This window comes from Dermochelys coriacea, chromosome 1 (assembly GCF_009764565.3).
Source record: "Dermochelys coriacea isolate rDerCor1 chromosome 1, rDerCor1.pri.v4, whole genome shotgun sequence".
Classification (NCBI taxonomy): domain Eukaryota; kingdom Metazoa; phylum Chordata; order Testudines; family Dermochelyidae; genus Dermochelys; species Dermochelys coriacea.
This window is the reverse complement of record NC_050068.2, coordinates 261,091,372-261,110,311: the sequence shown is the minus strand read 5'-3', so window position 1 is coordinate 261,110,311 and position 18,940 is coordinate 261,091,372. Positions and strand designations below refer to the sequence as shown.

The window sequence follows — 18,940 nt, the reverse complement described above, 5'->3', positions numbered from 1 at the left end:
TTCATTTAGTTTTCTTGCCTGTGAGAGTTTGTTTTTTAAATATGTATAGTAAATATTGTCCTTTTTGTCAGTGTCTTTGTGAAACTACAGAAGCCAAATGCTGCCAGTAGAGACTGTGACAGAGCCATTCAAATAAACCCAGATTCAGCACAGACCTACAAGTGGCGAGGGAAAGCTCACAGGTAAAGAATTGTCAAGCCATGTTTCACCTCTCCGTTCATTAGTGAGGGAGGCATTTTGTTTTTTCTAACATAAACAATTCACAATCCTGGAATGGATTATCTGTCTGTTTTGTGGGGAGGAAGAGATTTAATGGGAATGTAAATGTTTCTGGTACTAAATGTCCTTTTATTAGCCACGCCAAATCTTCTGTTAGGTCATTGAACGTTCTTAACTGTAGGGATATGATTTTTATCTGTGTGATTTGGAATCGTGAACTTGTATAACTTGAATTTTGCTAGTCTTTCATGCCAAAGAATCCTAACATACTTTATACTAGTAAAAGTAAATTGTTTAGGACTAGTAATGAAGGCTCCTCTCTAAAATGTCCAAAAACCTGTAATGAAATACTATAATTTTGTAAATTAATTTACTTTTTGTAATACAAGTATTAAATGTAATAAGGAATTACAATTAAATGGGTGGGTTTTATGACAGCCTTTTTAAAAAATAGAATAAAGAATGAGTTTTTGCTATTAAAGTTGAGAATTGGCCTTGTTAAGCAAAGTTTAGTAAATTCTCTAATTACTTTCTGTGGTGTTGTCTTGGTTAACTGTCTTATTCTCTCTGCATCCACACATCTCAAGAATGATGATCTTCTAAAGTTTTTTAAAACTTTTGTGGAGATGTATAACGGTTAAGGAGAACAAACTAACTGTTAACTAAAAAAGCTACTTAAACAACAGTGAAACTCAATTTTTGCTGTTTCTTTTGGGGCAAGCTATTGTTCTACATACATCTCGTAACAGGGGTCCATGGTGGATGGTATCTGCTTAAGATAGCAGACCATCATAGGATAAAATCCTATTTGCAGAACTGGTAATGAAACATTAGCAAAGTGTTTCTAAAGGACTTCGAAAATGTCCTAATTTGTATTTTCATTTAAATGAATATTCAGGAACTCTGCTCTTTGGAAAGTGTATTATAGACTCCTTAAGGGATTTCTGTCATCAGGACCAGAGTTTTGTCATCATCCTAAAAATTGCACCTTTAGCAACGTCATGATTCCACTGTTTCCCTTGAATCATGTTGGGGGCTGGTTAAGTACAAGAGCATCATGTCTAAATTATGACATCTGGTCAAGATCACAATCTGCAATGTTTTAATCGTGAGACTACTTACGAGACCATGGAGGCTCTCACCTTAACACATCAGAATGATAGTAAGACTTTCCTTGAATGTGGGTGACTCGAATACACCCTGAAGTAGTGTTAGAGGCCTGATGGGTGGGGGAATTTCCGTGCTTTGATTCGGTTCCTGGCTGTGCCACTAGCCTGCTGGTTAAGTCATTGCACCTCAGTTCCATTTTCACTATCCATAAAATGGGGATATTTGCCATCTTTGTGTAGCACGTTAAGATCTATAAAGCAAAAAGTGCTGTGTAAGAGTCAGGGTGTGTTATCCTTAATATAATTGGCCAATCAAAACGAGCTCAAGGGCTCATTGACCAAGTGAAGCAAGGCTCTGAACTCAAACTGATGACATTTCTCCGACTTTCTTTGTCAGTATGTAATGTGATAAACTTTTGAAAAACTGCTTCTGAACAATTCCAAAATTGTAGGAAATTCTGTGTATCAGTGCGCAGAACTGTATTGATTTGGGGGAAAATTGCAAAAGCCGGACTTCTACTAAAATCACCATTTGGTTACTCATAGATAGTGAGAGGCAGTGACCTCAGAGTTAGAAAATAGTGGTTAGGGTGCTAGGGAGCTGCTTCTGCCTGCACCATCAATGGACGCTTTGTGGGCCCTGATTTTAGTGGAAATCAGGCTGCTGAAAGCCCCTCAAGCTAGGCCCGTTAGCGCCCTCCCCACTTTGATCAGAATCATATTGATTTTGGTGAAAAACTAGAAAAGCAAGCTTTTCTGGATTTCTGACTTTCACCAAAATCAACAAGGTGTTCTGACCTGAGTGGGCAGACAAGGGCCTAACTGGGTGTACAGCTCAGCCTGTGGAAGCAACCAAACTCTTTGACAATAGATACTATATTTACTACTTCAAATTTTAATTGACTATACAATACCTGCCACTTTGGGTAGGGAGTACCTTGTTTTTCCACAACAGCAACCTCTTTGCGCCGTCAGAGGAATGACACTAATGGGCTTCACATCACCCATTTGGCTTCTCTTGAAGCAAAAGTGGCAGTTGTGTTGTAGGAGTATAAAGCAGCATGGAAATATCCCCTAAGTGTTTCATGCTCCTGGGGCTCTGTTTCCATGACGTATAGTAATTATCACCAAGTCTGTGACCATTCAGGTGCTCATTTGTGTGTCCACTTTACAAGGTTCATGTGGATCCATGTAAGGGACATTGACTACCACCTTGTCCGTTGCGAATTGAAGGATGAGAAGAGAGAGCACTACTAACCCCATATGGTATCTTCAATTCCAGACTCCTCGGTCACTGGAGAGGACGGCACATGACCTTGCATTGGCATGTAAACTGGATTATGAATGATGAGGCTAGTGCCATGCTGAAGGAGGTGCAGCCAAGAGTAAGTGGGGTGGGATAATGGAATACATTGGCTTCTTCATGGCGGCTTCTGCCTATTCTGCTTGTTAGAGAGACTTCTGAAGGCTTGCAAAACATTTTTCCTTTGGGGCTACATAAGTGCTCTTGCAGTATCAAACATTTCAGAGATGAGGTTATAAAACAACTCTGTGGTTTAAACTGCCTTGATTTTTCTTTCCCATTTCCATTTGTGGGTAACTGGATCTTTGAGTGTGGTGCTTCTTCATATTCATAATTACCTGCCCCTTTTCCTCTTGTTCTTTGGAGTTTTTATCCGAGTTTAGCAGAAGGAGCTGAGACAGCTGGAGTCATGCATCCCTTCGTAACCCTAGTTCTGAGTATTCAGAATTGAGGAGGACACTCAAATAGCTGCTTTCCAGAAGGTTCCTAAGGCTCAGACACTGTGAACTGCTCTCACTAGTGTGAATATTCAGCAGCAATGTTCTCTCAACCCATGATTTCTATAGTAAATTTCTTCCACTACGCTACCACTGGGGGGCAGCATATGCTTTCCTTAAAGGCAGCTATCATTCTCCTTTATGAATTTGCCTCTGCAGAATACCACTGCAGACATCCCATGCTGAGTCATGTGATCAGTGAGCCATTTCTGAGCAGTAGTTAACAGTTGGAAGGTGTGTAATATTTCTCCAAGTTAGACATTGCATAAATTGATGACATAAATATCTTGTCTAATGGTTCCTCTGTTTCTTTTCATTCACCGGTTAGGTGGTTCGTGACCACTCTATCCCTTTCTTCTTTGTTATTTTTACATAGTGGTAATAGTTTGTGCTGTTTTAATAGGTATGGACCGGGATCAAGTGTTACATTTTAGTTGCCTTGGATCTTACTTAAGTCCATGGAGCCACTTAGGAAGCCTGTAGGGTAGGTGCCTCTGACTTGGCACATACTGTTCTTGCTTCAGATAGACATGAAATGCCTCCGAGAGGGACACTGCCAAATGCTGGAATATCTACAAGGCTTTATCCAAAAAGTTCCTGAAATCTCTGCTTCAGAATCTGCGTATGCAAGAGGATCAGTGGGTCCTAGATCCCATAAACTGGTATTCCTTCCATTACAGCCATCCATATCTCAACTCCGTTAATTTTTTTTCAAGCATTCTTCTCAGAAACTGCTGCAAAAGGAGGTCTTGGCAACCATACTGGGAAGGCTCTGTTCCTAGACATTCTGCAAATTGAAGAAATTACCTAGGAAACAAAATTCTACCTGTCTCTTCTGGGGAGCATATCCTCCTCAATCTTAAAGACTGGTATGGAACCCTACCTCTGAAGACTTCTCCTTCCACATCTTGATAAGGCAATAGCACAGAAGTATCTTCGGCAACAACTAAGGTAAGGTTCTTCTCTTTGGACTGGCAGCACCCCTAAAGGTAGTCACCAAATGCTTGTCAATGTTCACAGTTAATCTGTATGGGGGCCTTAGGTGTAGCCATACCTGGAGGACTGTCCTGCTAAAAGATCAGTCTTTCCTGCAAGGCAAGAGTTACCAATGCTGATGCCTTGCTGCTGCTGCTATACTATACAGTAAACTGAATATGCTGGCTACAGCTCAAGGGCTAGTCTTCACAGAAGGTCCCCTTAGATTCTGCAGAACTCTAGCTTGACTGCCTAGGGAAATGGCCAAGAATTCATCCAGAGAATGGAGTAGCAAAATCTAGATTAGAAGGCCCAGTGAAATTATCTGAGTGAGCCTGATGTCTACTGCACTTTTGTCTCCAACTTTGCAAGGCTTCAGGTGCACAAACTTTGCAAGGGTGGCTGAATCTGGTGTAAAAACCAAACAATCACAGCTGGATGTGAGTTTTTCCACTTCAGAAAGTCCAGTACTCACTCTTGGCAGTATTTGCCCACAGCAATCTTCAAGGGTTTAATTGGATGATTAATCCGATAATACTCGTGGTTGACTCGTCTCAGTAGAGATCCTAAAAGCACTCTTCAAACTTAACATGGTGTGTGGAAGCCTCAGGAATGAAACTCCACATGCTCTTCCTCGAATTGGGAGCCATCAGACTCTATCATAAATCTGTCTACCCACAGATTGAAGGGTAACTAAAGTAGATCCTACAGATAACATGCTTATGATTAAGGCTACAATTTAATCACGGTATTTTTAATACAAGTCATGGATAGGTCACGGGCAATAAACAACAAATCACGTCTGTGACCTGTTCCATGACTTGTACTATAAATACCCCTGACTAAATCTAGGGGGCTTTGGGGTGCTGCTGTGCTTGCGGGGGAGGGGCAGGGTCCTGCCACTACTAATCCATGAGTGGGGATATCAGCAGCCTGGGGCCTTGCTGCTGCTGGTCCACGCAGAACCTGGGACTGCTGTTGCTCTGGCGGCCCCTGGGACCAGATGTCTGGGGCTGCCGCAACTGCTCAGGCAGCCCTAGGGTCAGCCACACTGGCTACTGCAGAAAGTACCGAAAAGATCCACAGAATCTGTGACCTCCATGAAAGACTTGCAGCCTTACTTATGATATATTACTTAGAGAAAGTGGAAGTCGTGCCTCCATGAGGAGGCAGGCATTTCCTTTCTGTAAGAAGTGAGAATCCAAAATGAAGTGAACCTGTCTGCTCTACCCTATTAGTTAGAGGCTGCATTTTAATGCGTACATCTGATGCTGATCATTAACCAGTGGCGACTCAAACTCTTGGTGGCTCATCTTGTTTTCTGCCTTGTGGGCTCATCCAGATATGGATTTCTTTGCTACGAATCAGTACAATAAGTGCCTGAAGTTTTGCTCGAGCAGGCAAGGATCCACAGTGCTTAATGAATGTCTTTTTTACACTGGGAGTTAAGGGAAAGCTGCTTTGTGCCTTTTCTCATTTACCATATTGAGAGAGAGAGAGTCATTTAGGACATGGCAAACTTATTTCTCAAAGCTTCCAGCCTGTCAATTCATTCTTCTCATGAGTCAAGTGTTCCTTCGCCCAGCAAAGAAACAGGGTTATGCTTCTGGACCTCAGATTCCTTTACTCAGCAGCATGGCTGGTGATCTGCTTAACATGTCTCTGTGAAAGAGATCACAACATCTGTCAATCCTGAGACTTCAAAACATTTTACAAATGTATACTTTCTCCTCTAGAAGCCTATTGATCTTCCAGACTCTAATTTGGTATTTGCTAGATTCATGAAAAGGCACTTTTGAGCCATGGATTCTTGCATTCAGTAATACTTCCAGCTGAAGGTGCGAGATTTAGGCTCTAAGGGCATGTCTACACTACGAAATTAGATCGTGCATTTTGTTTTTGTTTTTTTTTTTTTAAGGAAGCAATTTTATTCAGTCGTTTGTGTGTCCATGCTAAGCACATTAAGTTGGCAGACTGCATGTACCATGGGTAGCTATCCCACAGTTCCCAGTCTCCGCTGCCCATTGGAATTCTGAGTTAAGCTCCCAATGCCTGATGAGGCAAAAACATTGTTGCAGGTACATGTCAGTCATCCCTTCCTCCGTGAAAGCAATGGCAGACAATCGTTTCACGCCTTTTTTCTGTTTGGGCGCCATACTGCTTTCAGCAGATCGTGCAGTAGGACTGCTAACCGTCGTCATTGAACCACCGCTTCCCTTGCAACTCTGCTCTCCTGCTCTTGTCTAGATAGCGAATTTCTCCATGTTGTCTGTCATAGGCTCCTGGGTACATGTGTTCTTCCTCGGTAAACATGCGTGGTGCTAACCGCGTCATCCCACCACTTCCGCTGCAACTCTGCTGTGCTGCTATCCGTACTCAGTAGCAAAATTCTCCATGTTGGCTGTCATGGGCTCCCTCTTCCGCTGCAACTCTGCTCTTCTGAATCCACCTCGCAGGTCCTCTCGTCCCTATAAATATCTATCTCGTGGCATCATCATCAGCCACAGCTTCAGCTGCAACTCTGCTGTCCTGCAGACTCCATACCATGGCAAGCATGGAGCCTACTCGTATCACCCGCGGCAGCGACGGAGCATTGTAAACACCTCGCACATTATCCTGTAGTATGATCAGGATCAGAACCAGAACCTGGAAAATCAGCGGCGAGGAGGCGACAGCAGCACAGTGGACGAGAGTGATGAGGACATGACACAGGCGTCTCTCTCTTCAAGCACGGGGCCTCAGCAATTTGGACATCCTGGTGGGCAATGGGACAGGCTCATGGCATGGTAACGCCAATTCTGGATCCAGGAAACAAGCACATACTGGTGGGACTGCATAGTGTTTGCAGGTCAGGGATGATTCCCAGTGGGCTCCGAAACTTTCACATGAATAAGGGTACTTTCATGGAACTTAGTGACTTGCTTTCCCTGCCCTGAAGCGCAGGGAATACCAAGATGAGAGCGAGCCCTCACAGTTCACAAGTGAGTGGCTTAGCCTCTCCGGGAAGCTTGCATTGTCAGACAGCTACCAGTCAGTCAGGAGATCATTTGGAGTGGACAAATCTACTGTGGGGGGCTGGGATCCAAGTAGCCAACACAATCATGAACTGCTGCTATCAAGGGTAGTGACTCTGGGAAATGTGCAGGTCATAGTGGATGGCTTTGCTGCAATGGGATCCCTAACTGTGGTGGGGCTATAGATGGACGCGCATCCCTATCTTGGGACCCGGACCACCTGGCAGCCAGTACATGAACCGAAGGGGTACTTTCAATGGCGCTGCAAGCACTGGTGGATCATAAGGACGTTTGACAGACATCAAAGTGGGATGGCCGGAACAGGTACAAGACGCTCGCATCTTCAGGAACTCTGGTCTGTTTGAACAGCTCAGGAAGGGATGTACTTTCCAGACCAGAAAATAACTGTTGGGATGTTGAAATGGCCTAGAGTTATCCTTGGGGACCCAGCCTACCACTTAATGCCATGGCTCATGAAGCCATACACCGGCAGCCTGGACAGTAGTCAGGGGCTGTTTCAACTATAGGACTAAGCAAGTGCAGAATGGTGGTAGAATGTGCATTTGGATGTTTTAAAAGCACGCTGGCGCAGTTACTGACTCCGTTAAGACCCGTAGCGAACCAATATTTCCATTGTTATTACTGCTTGCTGTGTGCTCCACAATCTCTGTGAGTAGGGGAGACGTTTATGGCAGGGGTGGGAGGCTGAGGCAAATTGCCGGACGCGGATTACATGCAGCCAGACACCAGGCTGTAGAAGAGCACAACAGGGCACGCTGTGCGCAGAGAAGCTTTGAAACCAGTTTTCATGACTGGCCAGGCTATGGGTGTGAAACAATTCTTTGTTCTCCGTGATGAAAACCCGCCTCCTTGGTTTAGTCTACTTCCCCGTAAGCCAACGGACCTCCCGGCCTTCGATCACCGCTTGCAGAGGCAAAAGAAGGCGTTGTTGTTTCAAATTCATTGCATTTTTTATTAATTCGTCACGCAAATAGGGGGGATAACTGCCAAGGTAGCCCGGGAGGGTGGTGGTGGAGGAGGGAAGGACAAGGCCACATTGCACTTCAATCTTATTGAATACCAACCTTCTGTTGCTTGGGCAGCCCTCTGGGTGGAGTGGTTGGGTGAGAGGCCATGAAACTTGGGGGAGGAGGCTGGGTTGGTACACAGGGCTGCCGCGGCAGTCTGTGCTCCTGCTGCCTTTCTTGCAGCTCGCCATACGCCGGAGCATATCGGTTTGATCCTTACAGTAGCCTCAGCATTGCATCCTGCTTTCCTCTCACCATGCGTGCCGCCACCACTATTATCTTGATCCCGCCCCCTCTCCTCTCGGATATCCGTCCTGTCCTCGCATTCATTTTGCTTTCCTGGACTCTGACATTGTTTGCTCCACGCATTCTGCTGAGCTCTTTCAGTGCAGAAGGACTGCATGAGCTCAGAACATTTCATCACAAGTGCGTTTTTTTTCGCTGCCTTATCTGCACTAGCCTCTGGACCGGAGATGGTAGGGGGAGCGTTGAAACGTTTGCAGCTGTGGGAGTGGGGAAAAAAGGGAGAGTAGTATTTAAAAAGACACATTTTAGAGAACAATGGGTAGACTCTTTCACGGTGAACCAAGCTGTTAACATTACATAGCACGTGTGCTTTCAGTACAAGGTCCCCCAGTTGCCACACACACACCAATTCTCTGGGATGATCGCTTCACCCCTCCCTGCACCGCATGGCTAACACCGGGGATGATTTCTTTTCAGGCACAGACAAACAGCCCAGCGGGAATGGCCACCTCTGAATGTCCCCTTAATAAATTCCCCTATTTCATTCAACCAGCTGACCATGAAGATATCACTCGCTCTGAGGAGATACTACAGAGGTAAAGAATGGATGTTGCTTGAATGCCAGCAAACTCCTGGACCATACGCTGCCATGCTTTCTTATGCAAGGATTTCAGACTACGGCACTGGCCTGGTGTGGTAAAGTGTCCTACAATGGAGGACGCAATGAGGCTGCCTTCTCCAGAAACCCTTTTGCAAAGGCTTTGGGAGGTACCTCCAGGAGAGCTTCACTGAGATGTTGCTGGAGGATTTCTGCTCCAATCCCTAGACACACGGTAACAGACTTTTCCAGTAGCTGTACTGGCCACGAATGCATCCCAAGTCCTCAGGGCAAATTAATCATTAAACATGCTTGCTTTTAAACCAGGTATTATATTTACAAAGGGCACTCACCAGCGGTGCCTTCTACCATCTTCAAGTCCAGGAACACTCCTTGGGAAGGTATTGGCTCCAGAGTGATAAACATTCCTGGCTGTCGGGGAGAACTGTTTCATCCTTCTCCTCATCATCTTCCTCGTCCCCATGCCTGTTGCGCGAGACGACCCCCATCCCCCTTGCAGGAGTCCCCGTACAGGGTGGGGTAGTAGTAGGGGCACCACCTAGAATTGCATGCAGCTCATCATAGAAGTGGCATGTCCGGGGGTCTGACCCGGAGCAGCCGTTTGCCTCTTTGGATTTTTGGTAGGCTTGCCTGAGCGCCTTAATTTTCATGCAACACTGCTATGGGTCCCTGTATAGCCTCTGTCCTTCATGCCCTTGGAGACTTTTTTCAAATATTTTGGCATTTCGTCTTTTGGAATGGAGTTCTGATAGCACGGATTCGTCTCCCCATACAGCGATCAGATCCAGTACCTTCCGCTCGGTCCATGCTGGAGCTCTTTTGTGATTCTGGGACTGCATGGTCACCTGTGCTGAGCACCTCGCCATGCTGGCGTAACAGGAAATGAAATTCAAAAGTTCCTGATGCTTTTCCTGTGTTCCTGGCTAGTGGCATCTGATTTGAAAGTGCTGTCCAGAGCAGTCCCAATGGAGCACTCTGGAAGCTCCCGGAGGCCAATACTGTCGAATTGTGTCCACACTACCCCAAATTCGACCCAGCGATGTCGATTTCATGCTAATTCCCCTCGTCGGGAGGAGTACAGAAATCGATTTTTAAGAGCCCTTTACAGTCAACAAAAATGGCTTTGTCATGTGGACAGGTGGCAGGGTTAATCAATCTTAGGCTGCTAAATTTGACGTTAACCGTCGGAGTGGTAGACCAGGTTAAGTGTCTGTCATTTTTGAAAAGAGGCTTAGGTTCTGCTGAAAACTTACCCCTTGGTTTTCATGGTCATTACTATGGCAGGAGAATCTCGGAGTGTGGCAGACCTCAACCAGAAAAAACACTGGCTTTCTCATATTCCACATCCAGTATATTACTGCCTCTATATTTGTCAAAGCCCCAGAAAACCCCTGGAGAGATAAGGCTGTGTACTCTGGATCTGAGGAATGTTACTACAGAGACGGAAGCTGTGTAGAAAAGGCTGACCATTGTGGCCTCGTAGAGATGAGATACAAGGGTCAAGGCCCCAAAAAAAAAATCTCAATTCAAAGTCTCTCTATGAAAGGAGAAAGGATAAGAAGTATACCAGTCAGGTATGTACTAGGTAGTGTTCTTGGCCTTGAGCTCACAGGGTGTGAAGCTTTTGGGGCGCAGAGGAAGGACAAGCCTTCAGGCAAATTATAGCGATGCATGCCATTATCTGAAATCTTCAGGGTTGTTATGTGGAGTTCAGTGACTTAAGACAGAAACCATTTTTCCAACACTCTCGAAAAGCAGAACCTGGTTTCAGGAGGACAGTGCTTCAATTACTTTTCCACTATATTTTCCTCACTTGTCTCCCTTCATATTAAGAGATCACTGCTAGCTAGTCTTCTGCAGTGGGATTCTGTAGAGGCAATATATGTGGAGAACGAGCCACTTGTGAGAAGCAATTTCTTTTCCACCTCTCCTTCCCTGCTTGAGTTCAGGGAAGCTCTGATTTAATAAGGAACTTGCATGTAAGCGTTTTACATATAAAAACACTCTCTAGAAGACAAAAAGCCCAATGTTTTACAGAACTAGAATCAGGAAGTGACCTTTTGCTCTAATGATCAAATTTTGCATGCACAGTGGTGGTGTTTTTGGAAGCAGCAAAAATGTTCTTCGTATTGTTCTTGTGGAAGTTCCCTGTTTGTATGGCAAACAACTGGTATTGACTCTCTGTGGAGGAGGCCAGGCTTTTCTCTGCCTGTTCTTGCTGGCCAAAGGGTATTGGGTTGGGGAGCTCTATTGGGGAAAAAAATGCATATTTTGACTAGTCTAGCCATGTTGTTAGGCCCCAATACTGCTGATGGTATTTGTAAGATCTATGTGATAAATGTAATCTCTAAAGTCAATTAATGCTATGTGATGAAGTCGTCAACACTTGTTTTAAAAACTCACTGAAACTAGTTCAGTGGCTAAATTTATGCTGTATCTCAAAGGAAAACGTCCGTATTATGATGGTTCATCTTGGAAATGCACAAGAATACCTCACTGTTTCTTCCTGCCTCAGGCTCAGAAGATTGCTGACATCGCAGGAAGTATGAGCGAAAGCGTGAAGAAAAAGAAATCCAGGAAAGCTGGATAGAGTAAAGAAGGCCCGAGAGGAACATGAGAGAGCACAGAGGGTGAGCTTTGATTTAAAAAAAAAAAAAAAAAAGTTTGTAAGTGTTGCATAATCTTGGGAGTGGTGCAAGGTTAACCTTTTTTGGTAGAGAATTCTGTTGTAGCAACCCCTTCAATATATATTTTTTTAAAAAATGGATTTTAGTATTTGTATACGATAACGCCTAGGAGTCTTAATCATGGACCAGGACCCAATTGTGCTAGGTGCTGTGTGTCTTGGTACTTGACTAGCTGAGACAGTGAAATCAGAGGTGGATTCTGCTGCCTCCTCGGATTCTGTTGAATCTGGAATATTCAGTTACCAGGTTCTACCACCAATGTAACTTTTCACTTCCTTTTTGGCCTGCACCAGGGCAAAGGTTTCTTAAAAATTCAACTTTTAAAAGTAACTGAAGCTATAAGTTGCCATAGTTCTCAACTGAGCTGCAGTAAGTAGGGATCTTGGCACAAAGGTTTTGTGCTGAACGTGATTCTTATTTTTAACCCCCCCCCCTTTCCCCCCCCTAGTTTCTCACGTACTGTCCTCCCACCTTGCCATCTGTTTTCCTCTCAGTTCTGTTGTATGTAGGCACTATAGTGGGCCCTTATCACTAGTCCTCTTAAACAGAGATAGTCAATTATTTTTTGGCTAGGTCAGAATTTCTTGGTCAGGTATAGTCAGGGTCCAGACTCCAGAGAAAAGTTTAAATAATTAAAAAACAAACCCCTACAATAAGAGTAAATAAAAGATGTTGTGGTCTAGTTAAAAGCATCTGGCAGTATGGATTTGGCCTGCGGTCTGCCTGTTGACTACCCCAGCTCTTAAGTGACTCAAATTTAGCTGACAATTTTTTCCCAAAAGGCCATTTAGGTAGTAGGAAGGTTGTCTGCCATTTCATTGTTCTTTCTGGAATGATGTGCTGTCATTTGCAGGAGAGAAGAAGCCCGGCGACAGGCAGGAGGAGCTCAGTTTGGTGGCTTTCCAGGTACCTCATTTTTTGGGAATCCTAATCAGGCACAGAAGGATGTTGTCGTCTTCATGTGAGGCAGGGCCAAAGCTTCATTATTCTCAATGCCCTTCAGTGAAAGGACAAGGTTGTGAGATCGGGAACTTGAGAAGGCTTTAGTTTTTGGAGGGATGAAGGGGAGAGGTAGTCTTTCTACCAACTACTGAGTGAGACTCATGGTGTGTAGTAAATAAATGTGAAAGATTCAGAGCTCAACAGTTGAAGATCATTGGGATGAAGAAAGTTGTGTATGACAAGAATATAAAAATAATGTATTGCTTAGCCAGCTAGAAGTGAGGAATAGAACTCTGTAAATACTTTTAGGAAGGAAAGGAGTTGTCCAGGGTGGCCTGGAGGCTCTCTTGAAGAGTAATATGAGGAGACTGGGTGAAGGGAAATTCAAGACTGAATATTGGGAAATATGTGCTGGGAGAGACCTGTGGTTCATTGAGTAGTAGAATTCATTTAATAAGACACAATTTCTGGTACTATTCAGAGAGAACTCATCTCTTTCTCAACATTGGGATATAATAAGCTGCAATAGTTGCATGCTCTTGGCACTATATTTTGTTTGCAATAAGTATTGGGGAGAAATTGGGACTTCTGTTGTCAGTACATGAGAAGACTTTCCTGGAGGTGGGGTACACTCTGGCTTCAAATCAGTTCTGCTAGGAAATTGATGAATGGGCAGGGACTCCACTCCATGCTCAGCACAACACACATGATGTATTCTGGTTTAGTGTCCAAAATTGGCATCTCTTATGGCACTTTGCTTATTTTGTTAATACATGACTAAGCATTCAGCATAAGATTTCTGCTGAGTGTGCTTTGTTCATGAGGTGTCTCACTGCTGACTTCCTGCCCCATGTTACTTCTGCCTCAGATACTAAATCCTTTTTATGCTACTGGATTTGAGCTGATAGGCTTTACCTGGTTTGGTGAGTTAACCCGAAATAACTGCAGCCATTGTTATGAGCCTCTTATTGCCTTAGATTCCAAAAATGTGGATGAAATGAGATGCATATATTCACAGGAAGAGAAAGTGATGAACCCCCTATTTTCTAGTTGGTGGAACAACAGTAGCCTTGTGGAAGACCTGTTTGTTCACCTTCCTGGCGGGACTGGTAAAAGATGGGCTGTCCTGGGCTATGTGCATGTGCTCGTATATAGATGACTGAACTTTTTTCCTTCTGTATTTTTGTCTTTTCTATTTGCAGGTGGGTTTCCGGGAGGTATGCCTGGAGGTATGCCAGGCATGGCAGGGATGCCTGTCTCAATGAAATTCTCAGCGACCCAGAGGTTCTTGCAGCCATGCAGGTGAGGACTTGCAGTGATAAACATAAACATGCAAAATGAGGACACAACATATGTTCTCTTCTCACTTACAGGGAGAGGAAAAATCTATCTTACCCAAGGTTGGGAGCTTTTTTTTTTTTTCCCCCTTAAGACAAATGACGAGCAGTTAGTGAAACTCTAACAGCATGGGTGGCATCACTCTGGGATGAATATATAGGCTATTTGTCCTAGCTGGTTGTGGCTAATTAATACTCCTGACCTTTCATTGCACAAGATATTCTAGACAAAACTAGAATTGTACAATACAGCATGCACTCTAGCTTTTGGAGCTATTTTCTCCCTCTCTTTTGCATGGTTTTGTGGGACTCTCATTACACTACTTCTACGAGATCTGACCCAGCTGTGAATGAGAAGGCTTGTTGTCTCTTGAATGTGTATGATAAATCTTCTTGAAAGGCAGAACGCTGGGCTGGATGAACGGATCTGGCAAATTCCATATTGCCATATATGAAAGCCCATTTTTCCCATGCTAAGAACATTCCATACCCGTTAAACTAGTTATGGTGTTGGAGTTCAGAGAAGCATCCCACTAGCTGGCCTAGGGGTAAATCTGTTGGCAGTTGTTGAAGAAAAATTATGGGTGGGGCTGAAACAAAACTGAGACACTTTGACAAATTGACATGGGCAGGTATAAAGGTGTCTTATTGATATTTTTATTTAAACAAGTAATTGGGTATTAGTCCCGGATGGCTTTCAGATGTGAAATACTTAGTACCCTGGGCACACTGACCTACTGAAACAGCTTTTCCATAGCTTTTTTGAAGCCTTCTATGCTAAGCAAAAGCATAGCAAGAAATCATGTTTGGAATGTCTGAGCTTGGAAACGTGTACATGGCCCATGCAGACGTCTTTAATTTTAATGATAGCAATACCTGGGAGCAAATCTTTACCTGAACTGGTGTGATCTGCAGTAATGGCTTCCAGGACATGCATGAATAATATGGAAGAAATTTTTAGGTCAGAGCTTTGCCCTGATGTCCTTAGTACTGGTGATGGCTTCTTTCACATGCTGATTCTCTGCAAGTTAATGGGAAAAGATTCCTAGGCTTTTGAATACTACACATGGCAGGCCTTTGGCTGCCTTTCTCTAATGTATAGGTGACTTGCAAAGTAGCTGGAATGACTGGTTCTGCATACATGTAGCAAATGGTAATACTTAATATTGACACCTAGATAGGAGTTTAGTCTTCTATGTTTATAGAAGCTGTTTCCTGTTAAGTCATAAACTTTAATTGCCCCCTAAAGTCCAGTCCGATTTAGGGTGGTCTCCATTGAAGTTGTCCTCTTCTGACTTTTGTAATGAGTGATATTAGCCTTACACCACACACACAATCAAAACCACAAACTTGTTACTGTGTTCATCTTTTGAAGGCCTGTGTTAGCCTTCCTTTTATCTACTGTTCAACCTGTTGAAATGATTTCTAATAAACTTATTTAGCCAACATCTGTTGAGCTTTTAGTCTCTGAAAGAATCAGCTGAGAACGGTGTTGAGGAAATGGCTTGCCTATGTTTGTTTTCTGAAGCTACATTTGAGTGGCTGTCACATTTTTATTTTCTTGTATTTCACTGTCTTTATCTGGGCATTGTCAGTTCCTGCTTTTGAATTTAAGCTGGTGTTCTCACTATTTGAATTAAGAACAGTTCAGTTGTCTAGTTCAGATATGGCTGAAGTGTAAGAAGTTTATCATGGAAATGTCTTTCCAACCATAGCATTGATGGCCACATAGACTGTAATGTGTGCATGCGCAGATGCTCAATAAGATCATTCAGAAGCACAACGTAGAGTTAAATGTGAAAAGAGCCACTTAGACCAATAGTGCAAATGTCAAAGGTGTTGTACTCAGTACAGAAAAATGTACATATCTTAGTTATGACTCCATGCTAAGCTGTGAAGCTAAAATTAGTGTAGATATAAATCTTGTTTTTCAGCAGTAAACACACTAGTTAAAATAGCAAAGTACCTTCTAATAAAATTCCCTCGTTTTTTTTTCATAACTTTCTCATTGTTCTTGGGCTGAAACAATCGGTGCTCAATCTCAGCCCAAAGGTGAAAATTTGAGGGAAATCCCTATAGCTGTAAGAGGAAAAATATGAGGCAGACTATTTGAAATGTCAAACTGAGCATGCAATAGCCCTGAGAATAGAACTGATTGGTCTAAAATCTATTTAGCATATGAAAGTTCCATTTTGAATCATGCAGTATGAAACTTCCCATATGATTTAAATCACACTTCCACACTGATGCCCTACCAGGTGGAAGTTGGGGGAGAGATGGGGGAATGTGCCCTGGGAAAGTCTGCACCCCTCTTGAATAGGCTGAGAAAGAAGATAGACTTTGTCCAACTTTGCCATCTTCCTATGGGGTCTTAACCCCAAACTCCTTGGAATATGAAGACATTAGATTGCACATTTATTTCAAACTTCTTGTGCTCTGGTTTACACCCCAGAGTACCTGAGTCTTTAGGTCATTAAAATAGATGGCTTCACTCCTAGTCAAGGTTAAAGTCCAAAATCTGCTCCTATGCTGATTTAATTGAGGCCTCCAGAGTGATTCTTGTACTGCACCTGTGCCTTTATAAAGTACACAGTTTACGTAAGCTCGAGCATGGCATTTGTAATCTTAATTGCATGGAAGAGTTTTTTTGCTTTTCCCACTTCTAAGAGTTTATTTTGTCTAATAGCATACTTAAAGAACTTTTCAGCAAAGAAAGTGAGAGTTCTGTATACCTAAATAAAACTGCAGGGGGAACATTCAGTCAGAACATAGTCACCAAAATTCAAATACTGTCCAACTTGACATCCTTACAAGTGACATGGTGTCTGTAATATCTTCAAGTCAGACTCAGTTTCATCTCATCCAAATATGGTACCTCTTGCACCTTGTTGTGAGATTAGCTTAGTACTGACTCACATGCTACCTAATGAATTGCCAGCTTCACATCCTGTATCACCTGGATTTTGCTTTAGAGGTCTCTCATCCAAAACCCAACTAGATAGACTTTAAAGCCAAAGGTGGTGTGACTCCTTATCTCCAGAGCAGTCAGTCTAGTGCTATATTTACTTGAAATGTTTTACGGCTTTTTGTATTAGAGTAAAGCTACAATAACATCTTTCCTCTGCTGTTGCAGGATCCCGAAGTTATGGTCGCATTCCAAGATGTTGCCCAGAACCCAGCAAACATGTCCAAGTACCAGAACAACCCCAAGGTCATGAACCTTATCAGCAAACTGTCAGCCAAATTGGAAGTCAACCATAAATTCCCTTTTAATAAAATCACAAGTGTATGGAAAAAAGAATTGATTACTTAACAAATGCAGGTGTTGCAATAACACAAACCATTGTACCTCTCATCTTCTCATGAAGAAGAACTGGGGTGCTCTAAAGAGAGTCCGCTTCTTACCCCCATGCATCAAACTTTGGCAAAGATTGATTTAGTTACTCCAAATTATACTCAATAACATATACTTTCAATCCTCCCTCTCTATCCAAGAGTTGCAACAATTTGTTACAAGTATTAAATGCTGTTTCCTTTGAATTAAGGTTTATAATAGATTGTAATCTTTCAATAGGTAGTCTGATTTAACAAAAAGCTGTTTTAAATCAAACTGTCATCCTGGCTTTCACTTCCCAGCAAGTAAAGAAGCAGGAATTGTAACACCAGGGTCCTGTGTTATCCATCTGGACAGGAAAATTGGCCTAATTGTAGGAGGGGGTGAGGACAATTATTTTAAAGTATTAACTGGATGAAGGAGGTGTCCGCAGGTTCTGTTACACACCCTTTTATTGCTTTACAGTTTGACATGTGGCTGACTTTAGATGGTGGTTAGAGCAAAACCAATAAGATCACCAATATTCTAACTACTTATACACTGGAACTTCTGGCAGTACTGCCAACACTGTTTAAAGCTTAGGATTGTCCCCTGCTCTGTGGCTATCCTTTGCTCATTCTGGCATGAAACACATTTTATTGCAAACACCACTGAGGATAGGTAGGTTACTTGCTATATCTTGTCCAACATATTATGTAATACTGTTGTATTATCTCTGTCCAGGTGGATAAGGGAGTGCATCTTCCCTAATTGGCTGGTCTTTAACTAGTTGTACTCTTTCTGATGAGGCAACTCTTGCCAGGCTTCATCCATTTGAAAATTAGAAGGAAGGAAACTTGTCCCTACCACCATCTCTGTCCCCTTAAGTGGGCAAGCTATCCTGAACATTGGGTATAAAAAGCTATTACTATCAGTTAAAGGCAGAATAAATCCCACAATAGAGCAACTCTGGGTTCTGAGGGAGTCTGAGTCCTAATATGCTTACAGATGAAATCTTGTGGTCAAAGTCTTCAACTTTTGTCTCTGTTCTCTTGTCAGTTCAGTCAGAGCAGTCGAGTCCTTTCCTACTATCGCACACCTCAGTCTTCCATCTTTAACTTTCTTTTTTAATATGATGCTGTCCCAGTGGTCAACACTTCAGTTCAATTCATGGTTCTTGGGATTTGGGATCAATATGAGAAGGTGGATTAGTTGGCACAGATGGCGACATACTTTTTAACACTTTGTGAATTTACAGCATGGGTATTCTTCGAACAGTGTGTCTTTGCTGGTATGTTCTTGCTGCTTCCATCTGTTTTTTTGTCTTTACTAAACATTGCCTCCTGCTCATGTTGGAAGTTTATCAGAACTAGCTTTTGGTCACTTTTGGGTCTTCTGAAAGCCTTTCTGTCCAGTGATCTTGTAATTCTGTGTCTTAAGCCATAATGGATGTCACTGTTTTTAATTAAATCTGACTGTTTAGGAACTTGGCAGATGCAAAAATCACACACACACACACCACACATTTTTATTTCTCATACTAATAACCTTGCAAAATGGAAAGATGTGAATTCTTTTTTGCTTAAGAAATATAGTTCTGAAATACTTCTAGTTGCCTTTTAAAAAAAAAAATAAGTATGGTTTTGAAAAA

General features: G+C 42.9%; 1 protein-coding gene across 1 annotated transcript in view; it reads left to right on the top strand.

Annotated features, from left to right (window-relative positions):
• Positions 1 to 18,940, top strand: part of ST13 (ST13 Hsp70 interacting protein) — a 33,658-nt gene extending 14,718 nt beyond the window's left edge. Inside the window, 12 exon segments of the mRNA XM_043502171.1 lie at positions 50 to 182; positions 2,611 to 2,624; positions 2,627 to 2,673; positions 2,675 to 2,713; positions 11,526 to 11,538; positions 11,541 to 11,588; positions 11,591 to 11,640; positions 11,807 to 11,808; positions 12,554 to 12,591; positions 13,842 to 13,892; positions 13,895 to 13,941; positions 17,110 to 18,940. Of these exon segments, the coding sequence (XP_043358106.1) occupies positions 50 to 182; positions 2,611 to 2,624; positions 2,627 to 2,673; positions 2,675 to 2,713; positions 11,526 to 11,538; positions 11,541 to 11,588; positions 11,591 to 11,640; positions 11,807 to 11,808; positions 12,554 to 12,591; positions 13,842 to 13,892; positions 13,895 to 13,941; positions 17,110 to 17,289 (662 nt within the window). The 3' untranslated portion in view covers positions 17,290 to 18,940.